This window comes from Phaseolus vulgaris, chromosome 9, assembly GCF_051622355.1.
Source record: "Phaseolus vulgaris cultivar YP4 chromosome 9, ASM5162235v1, whole genome shotgun sequence".
Lineage (NCBI taxonomy): Eukaryota > Viridiplantae > Streptophyta > Magnoliopsida > Fabales > Fabaceae > Phaseolus > Phaseolus vulgaris.
In genome coordinates this window covers 37,027,631-37,048,450 of record NC_143506.1, presented here as the reverse complement: position 1 = coordinate 37,048,450, position 20,820 = coordinate 37,027,631, and the positions used below count along the sequence as shown (strand labels likewise).

The window sequence follows — 20,820 nt, the reverse complement described above, 5'->3', positions numbered from 1 at the left end:
TGTCACTCAATTATGGGTTGTCATAATTAAAAATTTGAAATTGACTTTTGACATATAATTAAAAAATTATTGACTTCTGTAGTAATGGTTTCCTAATTACTTAACAACGAAAAATATTTACAGAGTGTGTATCAAAATTTATATCTCTAAATTGTCATTATGTGTTCTAATTCATGATTTAATTTCAGGTATTTGAACCCAAACTCACATCCTCCTTGATGGTACCTGAATTTTCACCCATATCAATTGCAACAGTTGATGAGGGGCTCAAGTGCCTATCAGAATCCTCCGTGCAAGAAATTGCTCTAAGAACCCCATTGACACCTTTTTCATGTGTTTCACAATGCTTCACATCCTGTGTTGTTGATGAGTGTGTGGCCAAGGTTGGGGGATCCACATCCATAGCACAATCTTTGCTACCTTTATCTAAATTATATTATCTTCAATCTTATCATTAGAAAAAGCACCACTTTCGGAAGCTGAAATCTCATTTTCTGTTGTAGCCAAGCCCCACTCTTTGTTCTCTTGCAACGTGTAACTTGGAACAGTATCATTAACAGGGTGCAAGACAGGATCACAAGTTGATGGTGGATCAACATCCATGTCAGCAGACAAAGTGTCCACTCCAGCACTCTCAGAACGTTCGCCATTTCTAGTGATAACTCTATCCTCACCCTGATCGGCGATATCATGCATTGCACTAGCACATCCAGGGGCTTCATTTGAATCATGTCTATCCTCACCACCATCCAAAGATAAAACATCATTGGTGACATGCTTCTTAATAACTAAGTCCTGACCCCGGTTACCAGAGACAACCCTGAAACTTTCCAGTGGAATATCAATACCAATCCGTTCCTCCATAGGATTCGCGACAGTCTGGACACTCTCTTTATCCAGTAGAGTATTTAACTGCTTCTGAACTGAAACTGCCAATGACACCGCATGATCACGAATTAAAGAATCAAAAGGGGGGCAATGCAGCATATTATTCAGTGCCTGGTGATACTGAAATAAGGTGACAGATGGTAAAACGGACCCTCTCTTTCGGCAGATACTGAGAGCTTTCAAGATATGCTCACAAAGGTTGCCATCTTGTGCCCAACTACAATCACAAATGCTCAACATTGAACCAGTATTCCATACAACAAAAGCTTTATCTCGATCATCCTGATCAGTAACCTTAGCACATCCATCTTCTATCGAGACATCAGAGTCTGGAATCTTCAGTGCTTTGCGCCATGATGTCAAACCACTCATCCATTCATTTTTCCAGTATCGTGCAAAATCATCTTTTCCTGAGTACTCATCTAACCAGAAATAAGAGTGGACTTTTGTACCCAACTTGTCGACCAACCAATCGGCCCGCTGATAAAGACCAATTTCTTTCTCATTCAACAGCCTAATCTTCAATTGGTTGTGATAAAGTTCCATTGCTGCACAAGACTCCTGGCTAGCAAGAGGAAGAGTTTGAAGTGCATTGATCCATGCACCTACATCAAAGGGACAAAGTAATTTCAATGTACACAGTTACAATAACAAAATTCATAATATAAAAATATCCCATAAAAATATGATTTTATCCTAACCTGATTGACATTATATTGACAGACAAATAGTCAGTAAATAGCATGCTCCAAATATAATAAGTAGAACAAAACAAACAGCAACAGTCGCAATCAGTTAATAAGTATATAATATGCAGTGGTTTTGCCCACCCAACAAGATTAAGCCAGTAAGAGACCATGCACATATTCGGATAAGAAGCCTTAACATCACATTATCGCACATATAGTTTTTTAAACATATTCTACCACTAAAATTACGTAAATATCAGAACATGATCAAATCAATTTTCATACATTTGATGATTGATAATATTCATCACTATAATATATTGGCATCAATCAAGTTGACCAACTCTTTGTCGTCATAGTAACAAAATCTTTAACATATCTAATTAGAGAACAGACTAGTATCAAAGTAAGTGCTGACATTGTATTCCTTTATAGGGCATAAATCTAGTAAGAGCAAGAACAGTTAGAATAGATTGTGGGCATATTGTTATTTTTCAATTTCATTAGAAAATAAATTGCATTCCACTATTTAGTTATTACTAACCTATTCTAGGATGCCAGGTGGACTTGAAATAGTCCATAAATTTGGATTCATCAATAAACTCTTGCATGAATTCTTCAAAGAGTGACATGTTTCCTTGAAGGCGGCAAATATTATCCACTATCCACCCAAGCCGTCTGGATATCTTTATTTGCATATCAGATTTCAAGCACTTTACTAAGTTTTTATGCCACAAATGACGAATCCGCCAGAAACTTATCATTACTGTACACTGAAACACATCCCTGAAAAAATATAGAATATACATACTTGTTAGCACAGAGGTTGTGATAAAATCAATTCCTTGAACTGATGCGGTAAAGCACAACCCTATAAGGTCCTTACCAGCATCAAAGACACTTTCTAAGAGAAATTATTTTCCAAATTCAATTGTTTTCCAAACAAGCACACAGTTTGATTTTTTACAATAATAAGCCACAGCACCAAAAACATTTGAAAAGATGAAAAGATTAATTTTGGTTTGAAGAAAGAAAGCACAACACAGGAGTACGTCACCAGAAAAATAAAAGTTTGCAATGCATTTCTGTACTTATTCAACATTAAAATAATACTACCTTTAACAGAAGCAAATAGCAGATAAATTTTGAACCAACCTGATTGCTAGAATATCATACAGTGGATCATCTACTATGAAGCCAGCCAACTTCCAAGTAGGATCTTTGGTGTGAACTCTATTGTAAAGAGCCCTCATCCATCGATGTGCATCCAAACTTGAAAACCTTGGTGCTATTATCCATGCCACTGGAATGGCTTTCTTGTCTGAGTTGAACACTAGAAGACTATGAATGGGATACTGAAAAAAAATTTACCAGCATGCTTGCTTTTAGAAAATCAAAGCAAATATGTTTTTGGTTACTTCAAATCAAGGAAAAATGAAAGTAACAAACCTGTAAGTTATTTGTACCAAATCTTGAATCTGAGGCAAGCAGACCTCGGTTTCCAAATCTAATCAATTGTTGCAATTGCCACTCTGTTTGAATGCCCAGAGTAAATGGATCTGAATCAGAGAAATCTTCGTAGAAAAAAACCTGATTTTGGTGACTTTCGACCCACATGCTTATACTGACAGCATCATCAGCATCTAGCTCATATGTAGAACGACGGATTGCCCTCTCTTGTCGACGAACATAACGGTGGGTCAAAAGGTCATCACGGTTAGATGGACCACCTTGTCTCTCAACAGATTCATTGTGTCTCTGCATAATGGTTTCCACAGAGACTCCAACGTATAGAAGAGATAACACCCGAAGACGGAGCTCTTCTGAGATATATGGAGCAAACATAGCACGTGTTCCAGCAGCCTTCTTGTCCTGAGGACCATGGCATGGAAAACCCTTTTTGTCCACATGCTTATCATCATTATATATGATTAGGGCAACTGAAGGTTCAGCTATAAGGCGCTTCACAATAAAGTGACAAGTACAACCTCTCTTGGTATTTGGTCTACCTGCATTTTTCTTCTTCGGAACATATGTAGTACGACTTGGTCGGACAATGCCACCTTTTCTATGGTCGTCAGGACCAAAGGAACACCAATACCTACATTGAGTTGGTATTAAACTCTACATTGCAGTAGAATGCAAAAAACAATAACAACGAAGAAATGATTCCCAATGAAGACAATTACAACTTACAAAATGTACTCTAGTATGCCATCAACCTTTTGCTTGAAAGGTGTTGATGGAGACCGTCGACGCCTTGCTTCAACATGAAATCTTGTAGGACATTCTTTATTATTGGATTCACCCCTCACAAAATCATCAACTCTAGCAAATGGGATTAGAGCAACTCTATCTAATTTATCATGCCAACCTTCCACTTTTGACCACACTAGGTCAAGAGAAGAAATTTCCAATGTGGGAGGATTTTGTACTGGAAGAGATAAGATTGCATCCCATCTGGCCATGGTATACCAACACTAAATGAATTTTTCCTGTTTAAAGAAACTGCAAGAACAGTTGAAGACACTATCATTGTGACAATATTTTAAATTGTAAAATGGAAGTACAGTTGATGGAAAGGTTGCCATGAATTTCATGATTGTAAATTCTTTTTAAAGGAAAGCAAGGATTGGAGGAAGAACTGGATTAAATGGAAGCCAGATAAATTCAAATTGCAAGAATAGGAGGAAAGAGTGAAACTACTACTTCAATCACACACAAACACACACTAGCAGACCCAAATACTTCTAATAATATTAGGTGCCAAAACCATATAAAATATAACTTTCAATTCACTTAATTACCTTTAAACTTACATACAAACAGTTATTTAACTGAAAATCAATTAATATATTATTTTACAACTTTACTATCCAAGAGCAACCTAAAAAGATGCTACCATGCTATACAAATGCTAAAAAATACAGTCAAAATTAAAGACATACTTGTCTTTAAATCAAAATTCATAGTCTACATATGGAGTCTGTCATCAATCTACAGCATAATTAACATAATAATAACAATATGAACAACAAAAGCAGCAATACAAAGAGAGAGATGGAGGAATGGAATTTAACATGCACTGCCAAAAGTACGGCTGAACATAGAGTAGCTATTTAAGCAGTCAAACTCAAGATTCTATTCAGACTCAGGAACTGGATACAGAATCGTAAATCATCTACAAGATATATAAAACTAATATTAATATGCATTATGCATATAACATAGCATAAATCAGACGGGAGAAAACCGTATAACACACCACATGCTTAATTAATAAATAGAGTCCTGTTTGGAGAAAACTTCTCTACAAGCACATCCAAGAAAGAGAAATGAGAAGGAAAGTTGGGAAAGCTGAAATTAACTTCTGCATAAACTAAAATTTAGCCTATATACGAGTTAAAATTCAGATTCTGAGAAAACTAATAGACATTAACTTCTACAAATTAGCTAATCCTTCTCATTCTTCTCTCACAGGTGTTCCTTCAAATATATTCTTAATTGATAATCATAAATTAATAAACATAAAAAATTCAATACCTAAACTCCATACATAATTGATAACTCCACAAGTGATAAATGACAAATAATGCAAGTTGAAATACTGTAGTAGTGCCTAGTGACTACTTGATAGGGTAAACTACCATAGCTACAATGCTAACCAATACTCAGGAAAATAATACTAGAGTAAAAGGTTCTCTGCCCCTTTATTTCCACAAATAACCTTATAGTGATGTTTTAGGTTACAAAAATTGGGCTATACTGGAGCCCATTACTGTTACTACAAGTACTACCCTATTTCATTAGGTAGTCCCTCATCCTATTTCATTGGGCTCTTCTCTAACAATGCCATCCCCTGGACACTCGACTTTGTCCTCAAAGTGTGAAAGGGCACGGCTGTGGCTTGGGCTTGTGAAATTTGGGCCACGGTTAGGGTTTGAGAGGGCGTCCCAAGTGAGTGGAAGGTTCTGGAGGTTAGGTAAAAAATTCAGCGAATTTTTTGTTTCAATGTATAGTTATTCATTTTCATCTTCAGCAATTCACAGTCAAAGAACATTAAGAATTCTTAATTAATATATTTATTTATTTAGGCTTAACAGTGAGGAGCTTGACATTGAAAAAAAATCACTGGAGTTGCAGTTCAATTCAATGATTGGTTCCAAAATGTAGACATTTATTACTTAATGCCAGTTTATTTTATAATGGCCTTTTCCCATGGCCAATTTTATCATAGAAGAACTATTGCGAAAAAGAGATTTACCGAGTCAGTAAGCAAGCGAATTTCAACTTCATAAAATCTAAATTTTAAAATCATTACAAAATACCTGAGAGAAGGATTAACAATCAATATTTTAGCAAAACATTAAAGTTTTAAATTGAAAATAAACTGCAATACCAAGCGAGGCATTTTAATCAATAAAGTTAACCAGATTATACAAAATTTACACCAATAAAGCATCGCAGCAATTTAAATCGCATTGCTTGTTCCTCAATCTTTTAAAGTCTCCCTCAAAGTGAATTGCCACAAAAGAAAGGGTAAAGATGGTAATACCTTTTCATAGAGGCGTTGAGCACGCTCCCTCGATGAAGGAGCAGACATTTTATCCATTTCTATTAACATCATCCATCAATTATTTCTTGACTAACCAGACTCAAATCACATCAATCCTGCAAAAATAAATTATACAATTATAAATTGTTCACTTCAATGATTCATGGAATAGTTAGCAAGTAAACTGATCACAGACCACCATAGCCTCCATTCAAATTAATATCATTATATTCATACTTTTCGAAAGAAAAACTGAAAACTAAATGACAGACCAATCGTACAAGAACCAATCAATTCCATGATTAAGAGAAACAATAATCGAAGCTTCGCGAAGCAAAAATTCAATTAAACAAAGTAAATACATAAATAAACAAACGAATAAACAGAGCTAAATAAAACTGACCTGTGTAGGAAGGGAGGATTGAAATCGAGAGAGGAATGAAGAAGCTCTTTGTTAGGGTTTCGGTTAGGAGAGAGAGAAATAGAGAGAAAGTTTGTTGCGCGGTTTAAGAAGAGATTATTGAGTGATGATATTTTTAAATTATGCTCCATTTTATTCCTAACAAAATATTAATATTGGTAATAAAAAAAATTAAAAAAAATAAATAAATTAATGAGCAAAATATAAAATATTAAAATAATTTTTAAAATTAAAAAAATGAAAATATTAATATTTGTAAGATAGAGTTGAATGTAAGAAAAAAACATTTTTCAATTCAATTCAATTCAATGTGTTTATTTCTATCTTTCTTTCTCTCTCTATCTCTTATCGTTGTATTTTTTATTGGTGTGGTGAGTCCTAGTGGTGTACAGAATAAATACTATTTTTTCCTTCTTGTACCTAGGAATTGTAAGGACAATGAACTGTCATCAGATTGTTTAGGATTTTAAATAATGTAAAAATTTAATTTATTTCATATTTTTATTTAAGTAAAATATTATATAATTTACATTTTGTATTTATTTAAGATTTTGAAACTTTTAGAAATATTATTTATTTTAGAATAGTATTTAAGTTGGAAATAATATATTGTACATGGTACAATTTTTGGTCAAGTTTATTAAGCCTTCTGAAGTACTTTAATGATTGAGTGCAATAGAATTTACCTTTTTGAAATTAAAATTTTTTCTTATAACTCGAGTTAATATTAATTTTAATTACTATTAATATTTTATTTTATAGATTAATTTGTTAATATTATAGTTTATAATGTGTTTATAAAATCAAATGGAATGAAAATAAAAGACATTAACTTTGTTATGATTTAGCAGTCTTTATTCTATTCCATGACATATGTTATGGTTTGAAAATCTTGATTTATTTAAATTTAAATTATGTTTAAAGTGTAGTTACTAAAAATTGTACGAGGAAAATGAAGATTGTATACCTTGTAAAAATGAGTATAATTCACTACAAATTCACTATAATGTACAAATTATGTGGAGTTGGACACAACAAACTATGTCAACTACGATTTAAAATTTAAAATAACAAAATATAATTACATTACATATTACATAGAAATTACATCAGATTTATCTTCTACAACATATTAATTGTACATGAATGAATAAATAAATTAAAAAATTCCTAAAAGAAATGAACTTAATCATATTCCTATCACCAACAGAAAGTGTCTTTTTTCAACAAACCAATACACTGACACCGACTTATGCTTACCTGCAACTTGAAGTAATATGCGTTTCTCTACGAAAATATGATTATGGAGTTGGACAAAACAAATTATGCCAACTGGATTCAAATAACAAAATATAACTACATAAAGAAAATGACAAATTATTGCATATTGAATACATGACTTCGGCTTTTGCAACTATTTCAATTGTTACCTTGAAATCAAAATGTTGTGCACAAGTACAAAAACTTCAATTTGAAGTTAGACACGTAAAATAAAATTATGCTAAGTACTCCATTAAATCACACTACAATGGTAGTTAAAATCGGTGAACCTTAAAGTATAATTGTAATACATATTATACTAAATATTAAACAGATTTGGACATGAACTCAACAGAAAGAGGGTATATAAACATTAATGCAATAAATATCTTTTTAAAAATGACTCTACTAGCAACAAAAAAAATTATATAAATGCATAAAAAACCGAATATAAATGAAAAAAAATATCACAAAAATGAACCGAAATTATATATAGTAGTAATTACTATTTACTAATTACTAAAATATATTACGAATTACTAATTACCAATATATATATTACTAATTAAATTAAATATATTAATATTAATATATTAAAATATATGAAATTAATCAAATTAAATATATTAAATATTAAAAAAATTAAATTACAAATATATATTAAAATATTAATATATTAAATTAAAAGGGACTGACATGAAGGAGTAAAAATAAGAATTTTTATTACTAATTATAGGGTCCAATTCAGCAAAATGGATAAATATGACATGAACAAGTAAGAATAAAAAATCATCATTACACGTAATTAATGATGATATTGGAATTGGAAATGAACCATTGAAAACATAAAACAATAATAACATGTCATAATGACATTCATAACACATAATGCAAAAAGGTAATCACTCTGCTCGGATTAAATAATAATAATTAAATAACATAAATGGATGAAAACAAAAACATCCTTTCAAAGTTGGATCAAATGCACAAATTAGATGAAGAAGAAAAAATATGACAAAGTCATAAATAAACCCTAAATGAGATTAACAAAATGGACATAATAACAATTTATTTGATAACTGAACAGAAATGATAAAGAGAAAATGGAAAACAAAATGATACAAATGGAAACACAAATTAGATGATCAAATTGCAAAAGAAAATTGGAAAACGAAGGATAAAAATGATATAAATGCATAAAAATCCGAACATAAATGATAAAAAAAAAATATCACAATACAAACTTAAAAATGATGAAAATGGTGAAATAACACAAATTAGATGAACAAATGGCAGAACAAAAGTAGAGAACGAACGATAAAAATGATATAAATGCATAAAAAACCGAACAATTAAGAGAAAATGGAAAACGTGTTGGTTTAGATGGAAACACAATTTAGATGAACAAATTGTAGAAGAAAACTGGAAAATGAAGAACAAAATTGGAAAACGAATAAAAATGATGATATAGATGCATAAAAGATCGAATTGAAATGATAAAAAAAAAATATCACGAAGCCATAAATAAACCGTAAATGAGATGAACAAAATGGAAAATAGCGAAATAACACAAATTAAATGAACAGATGGAAGAACAACTGCAAAACTAACAATAAAAATGATATAAATGCATAAAAACCAAACACAAATTATAAAAAAAATATCACAAAGCTAGAAATAAACCGTAAATTAGATGAAGAAAACAAATTGGGAAGGACTGTTAAATGAAATGATAAAATGAGATGAACGGTATAAAAAATTACATGGTCCATGGAGAATGAAAAAGAAAAAAGTGAAATGAAATCAATGAATGGCTAAATGAAGAACAACCTATATATATATATATATATATTTTGAAAACCCATCATCATTGCCATTTAAAAATTCAAAACTATGCGCCATTTCAAAAATACAAAAAAAAAATAATTTGTAATGGTGATATTCAAAGGAGCAGAGACTGTGCAGTTGCCGAAATTGTGAAAGGCAATAATGGTAAGGTTGAGAGAGCTGCGTAGAGAGGATAAAAGTAAGGTTGAGAGAGGTGTGTTAAGAGCAAAAAAAAAAGTGAGAGTTTTGGAGAGAGAAATTGGGTTTGAGAGGTATGAGGGTTTCGGAGGGAGGGAGAAAAATGGGACCTTTATTAAGCACTAGGTGGCGTATTATAATTGGTCCACGTGCCGTGATTGAATTGAGGCTTTTTTTTTCTATTTTGGGTATTATATTTTTGAATTTTTTTTTTGCAAAATTTGGTGAGGGCGACACGTATTAAAAAGTTGTCTTTGAAGTGGTCAAGATTTGTATTATTTATTATTTATATAGATACATGTTTCAAATGTTAATTACTTCATAGGGTGAATACACAATATTTAATATTTCTCATGAAGAACAAATTACACTCAAACTTAGAATATTGTATAACTTGTAATTCTTGATAAGCTTTCTTATATTTTTGTGTATTGAATGACTAACATATTTGTCCTTTATATATGTTTTTCAAAATATGAACATTGCTTGTGTAATCTTCAGAGATAGAATCCTTTTGTTCTTGATATTGATCCTTTTGCTTAGATATGACTTGTCATAGCTTTGATTTCGAATTCAAATACAAGTATAGAAGTTTGCAATTCCTTATAAATATTATGCCATAAACAAGGAAATATGCAAGAATACTTGATAGAATGTGTGCATCGATATTTTATGAAAGGATTGCTTCACATTTGTCAATTCTTAATATAGACTTTTCAAGCATTGTTGAAATTATTTGTTTCCGTATTTATAAAATAGTGCTTTAGATGTTAACTGCAAAGGTTAAACTTATTTAACCGAATTTAAACTTATCCAATATAGTTGTTTTTGTGTATAAAAACTCTATACTATTACAACTTTAATATGTGCTTAGATTGATCAATTATGATAAAAGTAAATTAGATCGTTGATAGGGCTAAAATATAGCAGAAATCATAGGTCAATTAACATGCATTTTGTATAGTAAATGTATAAAAATGAATGGGAAAGCATGCTAAATCGCTCTAAAGGAAATTGCACTGAAGGAATAAGTAGAAAAGAAAAAAAAATATGCAAAAATCTCTTAGAAAATGGCATAAAAACAACAAAACAAGATTGAGCAAAAATAGTCAATTCGTTCAGCACATGAAGTAATCTTACAGTGAATGCTCAAGTATGAGAAGCTAAAGAACAATAAACATGGATCCTTGAATCTTAACATTGATTTACCTTTATAACGACTTGGTAAAACAATAATTTCTTCACATTTAGAGACACTAGGTAACAAAATGTAACTCATAATGTTTCACATTCACGATATAAGATGCTCATCATATGCATGTGATGCACCTAGATTGTCTAGAAAACATGAAAACCTATAGACATTTTATGCATGATACTAGTAATTCTTCAACAAATTTCATGCCCAATAAACTTCGTAAATGATTTAATCCTTCTTCATTTAGTGGTTTTGTAAAAATATTAGCTAACTAATATTTTATAAATACAAATTATAAATTCATGGTCCCCTTTTGAACATGGTGATGGAAGACCCCAAGCCAAAAGACTAATAACTAGAGTTATGGCCAGAAGGATCCAAGACGACTAGGATTCAACTGACCTCATTAGGTCCAAACTACTCTATTCATCTCTAGTGTGTAATAAAATGTATAGAATATGAATAAATAGGTTTGTATTTGGGCCAAGTAGTCTAAGATATTTGAGTTTGTATTTGGGTCAAGTAGTGTAAGGCATTTATGCTTGTATTTGAGCTATGTAGTCTTGCTAGGGTTAAGTCTTGCTAATGTTTCAATTGGACTCATTGAAGCTCAAAGAAAACCCTAGGTCGACCATGACATGAACAAGAGGTTCATGCTACACATTAAGCGTATGTTCAAATGTGAAAACATGAGTGAAAAAGTGGTACTTGATCCACTCTATGCACCATTTCTTTAGGAGAACATATGATGATTCAAATTTAAATTTCCCTCTCCTTTCGGCTCTCCAAGGTCCAACCCCAACTCCTATAAATATGACCCTCATCTCCGTGTAATTTTCACTTTTGAATGAGTAGAGTTTCTATGCACAAATTGCTTCTCACTTGTTCTTGAGTTTCCTTAGGATAACTCTTCTAATTTTGATTCCTTCCTAGGCATCTTCCTTTACGAGTTGGTTGAACCTCTCCCATAGAATTACCTTTCCACCACTATTACTCACTTAAACACCTCTATTCCTTCCAGCTTCTACCACTACTCCTTCATTCCACCGATTGAAATTGAATTTTACATTAAGGAATCCATCACATGGTCTTTGACAAAGTGATGTTTGATTGCAATATGTCTTGCCCTATAGTGGAATATAAGGTTCTTTGAGAGACTACTTGCAACATTATTGTCACATAATATAATAATGTTATCTTCATAAAAGTTATAATCTTCTAGTTGGTTTTTAATCCATATAAGTTATGATAAACAACTTTTGATTGGATTCAATTGTAGAAAACACTATGGTTCCTTGCCTTTTCTTATCCAAGATAAAAAGTTACCACCAAGAATGACTACGTTCCAAATAATACTCAGTCTTGCCCAAAAGTGACTGTATCCATAGAATACTCAGTCTTAGCTAGGAATAACTATGTTTTAAGGAATACTCAGTCTTAGCTACAAGTGGTGTGTTCCAAATAATATTTGTGTTGTTTAGTAAAGAGTAATTGTTGTCCAAAGAATATCCATTTTTTTATTTATAGCGATAATATGCCTAGTGAAACATTACCAAGTTGATTAAGAACTAAATGTAATATTGATTTATAGAAAAACCAGTATGAAAACATTAAGTATAAATCTTTCTTTATTCTCAACTCCATTAGACTACATGTTATTGATTTGTTATCTAACTTTATAAAGAATAGAGTATGTTGAAATGGATTTGTGAAAAATTGCATATGAATATCTTAATCAGACATTATTCAACTATTTATTTTATCTTTTCTTTGCACACTTCTTATTCCACATCCAGCTTCCACGTTCTATTGTTGCCACCACAGAGGTTTTTCAAGTTCACCTTTGATCCAAAGATCCAACTTATTCTCCAAATGTGTTCCACAACTCCAACTTTGATACCAAAAACTTATTTGCTTATTTTAGCACGTAACTACGTTTCCCAATTTCGATACCAATAACTTATTTGCTTATTTGGTCTCGATTTTCAATAATAAATAATTTAGTGGTTATAGTATTGTTTATAAAATATACTTTTAATTATATTTTTATGGCTGCGAATAACCTTGTATAATAGGAGGGATTTGTATAAGAAGTGACGTATTAATTTAAGATGTGAAAAGTAAAGAGAAACATTTTTTTTAGTTTGAATTTATATTAATACTAATTTAAATGAATAGGCATACCCAACTTTACTTAGTACACTTTAATAAATTTCACACCATGAACCATCATAATTCAAATGGATAGACATTACCAACTCTAATTGCTACACTTTAATAGTTTAAGACCTTAAACCATATTTTTTTATCTATAATTGCATCAAAAGAGATAAAAAAGATTATATTTCTATATTTATAATTGCACCAAAAGAGATAAAAAAAATTTATATTTCCAATCCTGAATAACCATCACTAAATCTTATGACACTTTTGTTTCATAATGAATACAATTTTAGACTTTTTACAAAAAATTTAAATTAATTTATAGGTTTAATTATCTTTTAAGTTTATATATTAAAGATTAAAAAACAATTTTTTTTTGAAATTTTTTAAAAATTCATTATATATCTTTTTTTTCTAAAATATTTCATATTTTTTTTATTAAAATATATTCACTTCAATAATTATGCTAATACATGTTAAATTATATTTATTGTTATTACAATTAATCGTTTTAAAAAAATTAAAATCACTTGAATTATTTTTAAAGGTCTTGCTACTTGTGGAAGTATTTTTCATGGGAGTATGAAAAAGTTTATTGGTGCTTTCTTTGTGTTTCTTGAAGTTCGAAATGCTATGATTGTTGAGTTTTATGGAGTTATACATGCTAAGGAGTAAACTCAAAAGATGAGACTTGTTTGACTTAAATGTGATTCTTCCTTGGTTTGTGTTACGTTTACTGATAGAACTAATGTTCTGTGGATGCTTAATAATCGATGAAGTAATTGTCTTAATTACTATGGGGAAATCAGGTTTATGGTTACTCATATTTTTTATAAAGGGAATGCATGTGCTGATAAGTTGACTAATTTAAGATTTATTTATAAAAAATCATTTCATTGGTATAATAGGTTTCCATCTAGTCTATTTTTAAAATTCTTTATGAATAAATATAGTCTACCTGTGTATCATTTTTGTTAATATATGAGTTTTAGTCTAGTTCCTCCATATTTTTTTTTCTTTTTTAATAATATCTTTTTCATGTGATGACAGATGATTGTTGTTACTTATCTAGTGAGAAATTCGTCTAAAGCTTCAATGAAGAATGATATGTTGGATTTCAATGTGATTAAGTTTTTTGGTATTAATACTCGTACTGGTAAAGTTCTTCGTCATCTTTCTGTTAGATGGAAGTTCCCTTCACCAGGCTGGGTTAAAATTAACACTTGTGGGGATATCCTGGTCTTGTTACTTGTGGAGGTATTTTTTGTGGGGAGTATGAGAGAGTTTATTGGTGCTTTCTCTGCATTTCTTGAAGTTCAGAGTGTCATGGTTGCTGAGTTTTATGCTGAGTTTTATGGAGTTATACATGATACGGAGGAAGCTCAAAAGATGAGGCTTACTAATCTCTAACTTGAATGCGATTCTGCCTTGGTTTGTGTCGCGTTTACTGCTATGACTAATGTTCCATGAATGTTTCGCAATTGATTGAATACTTTTCATAAGTTGGTTAATTTATGATTTATTCATAAAGAATCATTTCATTAGTATAATAGGTTTTCACCTAGTCTGTTCTTAGAATTTTGTATGAATAAGTATAGTCTACCTATGTATCTTTTTTGTTAACATATGAGTTTTTAGTCTAGTTCCTTTTTTCGTATTTTATTTTTAATAATATTAAATGATTGTTGTTAAGTGTGAGTCTAACTGAGATATCAATATCAAGTTGTATAGTGATGTCCAACATAAAAACTTTTATAAAAGAAATTTGGGATCAAATTAAATTTTAAAAAAAGTAAAAATCACATTAAACTTTTTAAAATTCAAAATGAAATTGATTTTTTATTATTAATATAGGGATTAAAAAATAATTAAGTTTAATTTATATTTTTTACTTTTAAATAAAATATTATTATTTTTTTATTTATGAATAATTTACTCAGTAGTGTCTTAATAAAAATGATTAAAAAAATTATTTCAAAAAACAGTATATTTATGGTTATTATTAGTATAGAATTATTATTATGAGAGAGAAGGAATAGATAACAGGATGATGACATGAAGTAACGAAAATGATTTGAATTTGTTATCCTCTCCAATATCAAGTCATGGCTCAGAATTAGTTAATAATAAAATAACATTTTGTATCTTAAAAAAATCATCCAAATTAAAAAGAAATTAAATATAATAATTAGTTCTAACACCTTGAATAATTTTCTAATTAATTAATTTAATTAATAATATAAAAGATTTAGATGTAAGTTAATTTTAATGTAATTCAATCCACTTCAGAGTCTTTGCCTGGAAGTTACACAAAAATAAAATAGTTAGTAAAGCTTCATTTCTTCACAGAGAAGACTAAAAGTTGCTATTCAATTCTGGCTTCTCTCCATAAAACCACTTCCATCTTCGCCGTCCAACCGCAACTTCCCCGCCGTAGCCGCCGCCGATCACCACCTCTTCCCGGCGACTCCGAGCTAGGTTAACAGGTAATCACTTTTTCTTTGAATCTGAAGATTGTTCTGTTCCTGTCGCTGGATCCCTTTCTTTTTTTGGCTGAAACTACGATGCGATGTGAGATCCAAACGCGTCATAGTATTTTCTGTTCGGATCAATCTTAACTTTGAATTTGGAGCACTTCTCTCTCTCTCTCTCTCTCTCTCTCTCTCTAACTAGCAAGAGTTCGCGGCATGGACGTGTTTGCGTTTTTCGAAGATGGAGAAATTCGAAACGAGTCGCTAAACCGTGTTATTTGTTTGTGTTCTCAACCGTTGTTTTTTTGTTGAATTTGGTTAATTAGAATGGGACAGTGGCAAGTAAATTTTGTATAGGATTGGACTAGTGTGATCTTTGGTGATTAAGTTTTGCTGTTTTCTTGTTTGATTTTTCATTTTTTTTTTCTGTTTATCTTTTGCATTTGTACTGACTTTAAATTGATGCAGTTTAATTTGTGTAACGGTACTGATTATGCAAATTTTAAGTTCTTTGAACTTGATAGAGATCGACAATAGCATAGTTTTTAATCCTGGGAAGTGGTGCTCTGTGGCTAGCCCCGAAAATGTTGTAGTGGGAGAGTGGGAAGCAGAATTACTGCTATTTTTAACATTATAATACAAACTAAATAACTTATTCCACTGGTAGAAATTCTTAAACACCAAAAAGGAATCCAAAATTAAAGAATTTCGTTATGAATAATATGCCACTTTGCACACACAATCACCAATTGATCTATGAACAATAAAAACACATAGTAAGGAAGTAAAAAAATTTGAAAGATGATGGTGAAGTTAATAGAAAAAGAACATATCACATTAGAAAAAGATTAGCAGAATGTGAAGTACGAAGTCTAAAAGAAAAAAGAACAGGACACGGAAATAATAAGTCCTGGATAGAGCGAAGGAACATTGTTTCCAAGGTAAAATTGGGTTTATGATGCCTACATCATGGTATTGCCGATATAGTGTGTGGAAAGCTACTATAAAAAATTGTTTTGCAATTTGAATCCCATAGCCGCTTAGGGCCACTCCTTTCGGCTATAGTGATGGTGTAGCATGCTATTAATTACCTGGTAAAACTAGTTTATGTATTTGAGTTGACTATATTTTGGTTTCATTAATTCATGTTGATTGGCCATGTATCTGTGCAAGGGATTAAACTATTACGACTTATTTTTATTTTATTAATTCTTGAAACAGAGAAACTAGCTGATTGCATTGCATAGGTCCTTCTGTTTAGGATGGCAATTAACAGAGTTCTAAATGACATGTTAAGAGCTGTTGTGGCACATTTATGCCTCATTCATCCACATGGCTGTCACCATTGAAAAATTCATCCTCTAAAATTAGAAATAAAACATAATTCCTTTGCCAATACTAAAAAAAACCTGCAAGATCAAAATCTTAGGGCTTTTGCCCCCAAAATAAGAAACGTACTGTAATTGCCAAATTCGTAGCATTTTGTCTTCTATTTTGAGGTCAGTCATGGTGCAGGGCGTCAAGGGCTTCAGGCAAGACTGTGGGAAAGGTTTTAGCAGCAGATAAGGGAATGGATTCTGCTAGGATTATTAAGTTTCTGGTCTGTGAAATCCCATTCGTAGGGTATCAGACATTACAGGGTTGATTGCGAGTGTTGACAGCTATTGCTGGGCATGTGGGATTCTGTTTCAAAATTGGTTCAGTAATTGGTAGATTGCTGTGTACCTGAGTTTGGAAGGAAATGATGCGTGATAGCAGATTGTAGGGGTGTGCTGAGTTTGAATGGTCATTTATGCTTTTTATGGATATTTGGAAGGAGGTGTTTGGTGTTCTTGTATATTTTGGTGAGGGGACAGTTGCTATTTCTGATTTGGGAATTGTGTTTACTAGTTGCTACCAGGTATAAATGATTTAAAGATTTTTGGGTTAAGCTCCTTAATGAATGATGATTGTCTTTGGAGTAGTTGCTGGAGTTAGTTTTGGATTTTGAACAATGGAGTTTTGGTATTAATGATTTGCTGTACTTATCAGTCAAGTGATTTTTGTTTAGGTTACAGGAATTATGATTTTCTGACCATTGGTATGGGCTATGGAGGGATGTCAGAGCCTTGATGGTCTCTATGGGGAAATTTTCTATTGTGTTTTTGTCAAACTGTTAACTGTTGAAACTTGTACAGAATGAATTTGTTTGCTTTCTTAATTTTCTCAGACCCAGGCATGTGTGTGTATGTTATGCCTGCTACAAGTGCTTCAAAGTGACTAAGGATGTATTTCTGTAAGTGTATGAAAAAGTGCTGATTGGAGAATGGGTGTGATTATGGCTTCCGTATGGGTGCTACTAGAGAACCTTTGGTTCAAGGAGGAAGAGAGATAAAGTGATTTGGGGGATGAAAAAGGCATCCACTCGGAAAATTAATGTAAACCCTATTTTCCAAGGACCAAAATTGCACATTATATTTTAAGATTTTTCATACTTGTCTCTCGATTCTCCTGGAATTTTTCCTTTGATTGAGATTTATGTTGGCTATGATATTGCTGTATGTTCTTTAGTCAAACTAGTTGAGGAGAATATTTGTATGCATTTCATTTGATTTTTATTAACTGACGTATTTTCTTCCAGCAATTGTTCCAGTGAAAGCAAGACATTTGGACGTCTCAATCATTGGGGTATAAAATGGTTTCCTTTGAAATGAATGATAGAAAGAGTAAGTGAATTTGATGTTTTTGCTGGCACTAATGTTATCATATGACTTGGTTTTATGTCTTTAGTATGCAAGTATGCGGGTAGAGGTTATTAGAGTTTGCAATAATTTCGTAAATAAATTAGTAGTTGAATTAATTTATTTTGAAGAAATGCTCTCTGGTCGAAATGATTCTGATTTATATTAGGATTGTGCTAAATTGCTTGGTTTCTTCTCTTCCTCTATCCTATTTATTTTTCAATTTCATGGTTTTATTAATAGTTTGTTAGAGGATTTAAATCATATAATTTGTGAAAGACCAATAATTTTTTTCTGGAGTTAACGAAGTTCTTTTAGCAAGTCCAAATTTGCATGTACATAATGCTTCTATCTTTTTTTATAAAGCCTAGAGTTTTTAAAATTTGTGCCAAGTGATTAGTTCTTATCTTTGCTTTTTTTTTAATCAAAGCTCCTTTGAGGAGTTGGCTTAGTGTGGGCCATGTGTTGTATTTATGTATTATGCAGGGCGCATGGTGGCTTTTGTCCATATAGGAGCAAACGGTTAAATAAGAGGAAAAGAAAAAGAGCATGATTTCTGCCTAAATTAAACATATTTGCATTTTGCCTATTTTGAAAGCTCTTTTGATAATTGAATCACGTAGTTAAAATAGTCATTACTTGTATAAATATTATATTGAAATCCTTTCTTGATGTAGAAGTGACAACATTGTCTTGCACAGTGCTAAAACAGCTATACTAGCTCTGAACCTATTTTCTTCAGTATCTTTGAGCAAGAAATCTTTCTAGATATCAGTTTTTAAAACATTTATTAGTGCCCTTGCTTTTGCATATTTTTTCTGTAATCTTGACTAACAAAATGACAAGATTAAATGTGAACATTATATTGTTGGCATATTTTTTTTAATATTCTAATGTTTTCTGAAATTTAATGTTTGCATTGGCACATTAAACAGAGATTGGATTGGGATTAACGGGCTTTGGCATATTTTTCTCATTCCTTGGTGTTATGTTCCTCTTTGACAAGGGATTGCTTGCAATGGGAAATGTAAGTGTTATGACAAATTTCATGTTTATGATTTTTTATCTTTCTGCTAGCTGTGTGATTATGCTTAACTTAATAATATCGTTTTTTACACTTGTCACTCAAATCAGATCCTCTTTGTTTCTGGAGTATCCGTGACCATTGGACTGAAATCCACCATGCAATTCTTCATGAAACGTAGTAATTTCAAGGTAAACTAGCTATACATTTATCATCTAGTTCTTTCGTCATTCCATGTCTCTTCATGGTTCATTTTCAACCCTAACCTTTTACATATTTACTGGTTCTGTAGGGAACCATTTCATTTGGTATTGGATTCTTTATTCTTATCTTGGGGTGGCCTATTCTGGGCATGATTGTGGAGTCTTATGGATTCATCGTACTCTTCAGGTTTAGTAAAAAAAAAAAACCCTGTTCTATTGAGTATGTTTTGTGCTTTGGACTTATGGTGAAATGATATTTTGCAGTGGTTTCTGGCCTACACTGGCTGTTTTCATTCAGAAGATCCCTGTTCTTGGTTGGTTGTTTCAACAACCATACATTCGATCGGTTAGTTGTGCTGAAATGTCTTTTTCCTATCATCATATGGCTTAAGTATTTATATATGCCATTTATTAAAGCTATTTGTTTTAGCATTTGTGCTGAAATGTGTTTTTCCTATCATCATATTTTATACTTCAGCATGTTACCATATCAATACTGGATTTTCATGAAGTCTTGAACAAATCTTAGTAACTGTGGTAGATCTGAACTTCTTAGTTTTCATAATATGCTGAAATGATTGAACTCTGCTTTTTGTGTGAACTTGCAGTTATTGGACCGCTACAGAGGCAAACGGGTGCCTGTGTAGCACGTGGAACTTTAGAAGATTATGTAGCTGGTAGGAAGCGCAGTGTAAAGAAAATACTGATATGGAGACCCGAGTCCGAATTGTGATGGTAGAAAAATGTTATAGTGATTTTATTCAAAGAAAAAAAGGTTTTTGTATTCGTTTTACAACTCCTTTGTAGTCCCTTTTTGAGTGTGAAGCTATTGGAAAATCAATCAATTGATCATCGGAGTTCTCAGCTCTTTAACTTCATCTGCATTACTATTCTAATCAGATGACATCAGTTTGGAAAGGTTTCTGTACTTGGCATTTGTTTACTACTTGTGAGAGGAATATAACAATTTTAAATGATATCAAATGGTGTTAGCGCAGCATTACTGTGATTTCATATTTTTATTTATTTCTTTATTTGTAATATACTCCTCCAGGGAGAATTGGGATTGCCTGTAGAATATAAATATCTTCCTAATTCATTCTGCTGCCATGCCATCTATTTGACTATTCAATGTTAGTTAGGCCTTGGAATAATGTTTCAAATCTTAGATTCCATTTTCTTAAGATCACTTTTTTGGTGAAG

General features: G+C 31.5%; 1 protein-coding gene and 1 non-coding gene across 3 annotated transcripts; one reads left to right on the top strand and one right to left on the bottom strand.

Annotated features, from left to right (window-relative positions):
* Nucleotides 1-26: 26 nt before the first annotated feature.
* LOC137822780 (uncharacterized) lies at nt 27-6,661 on the bottom strand. Its single transcript, XR_016515274.1, has 7 exons — nt 6,536-6,661; nt 6,133-6,248; nt 3,774-4,085; nt 3,027-3,678; nt 2,733-2,932; nt 2,122-2,363; nt 27-1,493 (listed from the first exon to the last, which is right to left on the bottom strand). It is a non-coding gene; the product is annotated as an uncharacterized LOC137822780 (transcript).
* An 8,623-nt stretch (nt 6,662-15,284) lies between these two features.
* On the top strand, nt 15,285-20,723 carry LOC137822778 (vesicle transport protein GOT1). Of its 2 annotated transcripts, XM_068627774.2 has the most exons (8): nt 15,322-15,685; nt 17,880-18,087; nt 18,291-18,375; nt 19,326-19,417; nt 19,525-19,605; nt 19,707-19,804; nt 19,882-19,963; nt 20,226-20,723. In XM_068627774.2, exons 3-8 carry the CDS (start codon nt 18,345-18,347, stop codon nt 20,262-20,264), a joined length of 423 nt encoding a protein of 140 aa, XP_068483875.1. In that variant the 5' UTR covers nt 15,322-15,685; nt 17,880-18,087; nt 18,291-18,344; the 3' UTR covers nt 20,265-20,723. The 2 variants fall into 2 exon arrangements, with proteins under 2 accessions (XP_068483874.1, XP_068483875.1); XM_068627773.2 differs by lacking the exon at nt 17,880-18,087 and having other exon boundaries at nt 15,285-15,685.
* Nucleotides 20,724-20,820: the final 97 nt, after the last annotated feature.

Bases quoted from the DNA above. Each gene is read 5' to 3' on its own strand.
- LOC137822778 (XM_068627773.2), top strand. From the start codon at position 18,345: ATGGTTTCCTTTGAAATGAATGATAGAAAGA. The intron at 19,418-19,524 runs GTAAGTGTTATG...CACTCAAATCAG, and splicing joins GATTGCTTGCAATGGGAAAT to ATCCTCTTTGTTTCTGGAGT. The intron at 19,964-20,225 runs GTTAGTTGTGCT...GTGAACTTGCAG, and splicing joins AACAACCATACATTCGATCG to TTATTGGACCGCTACAGAGG.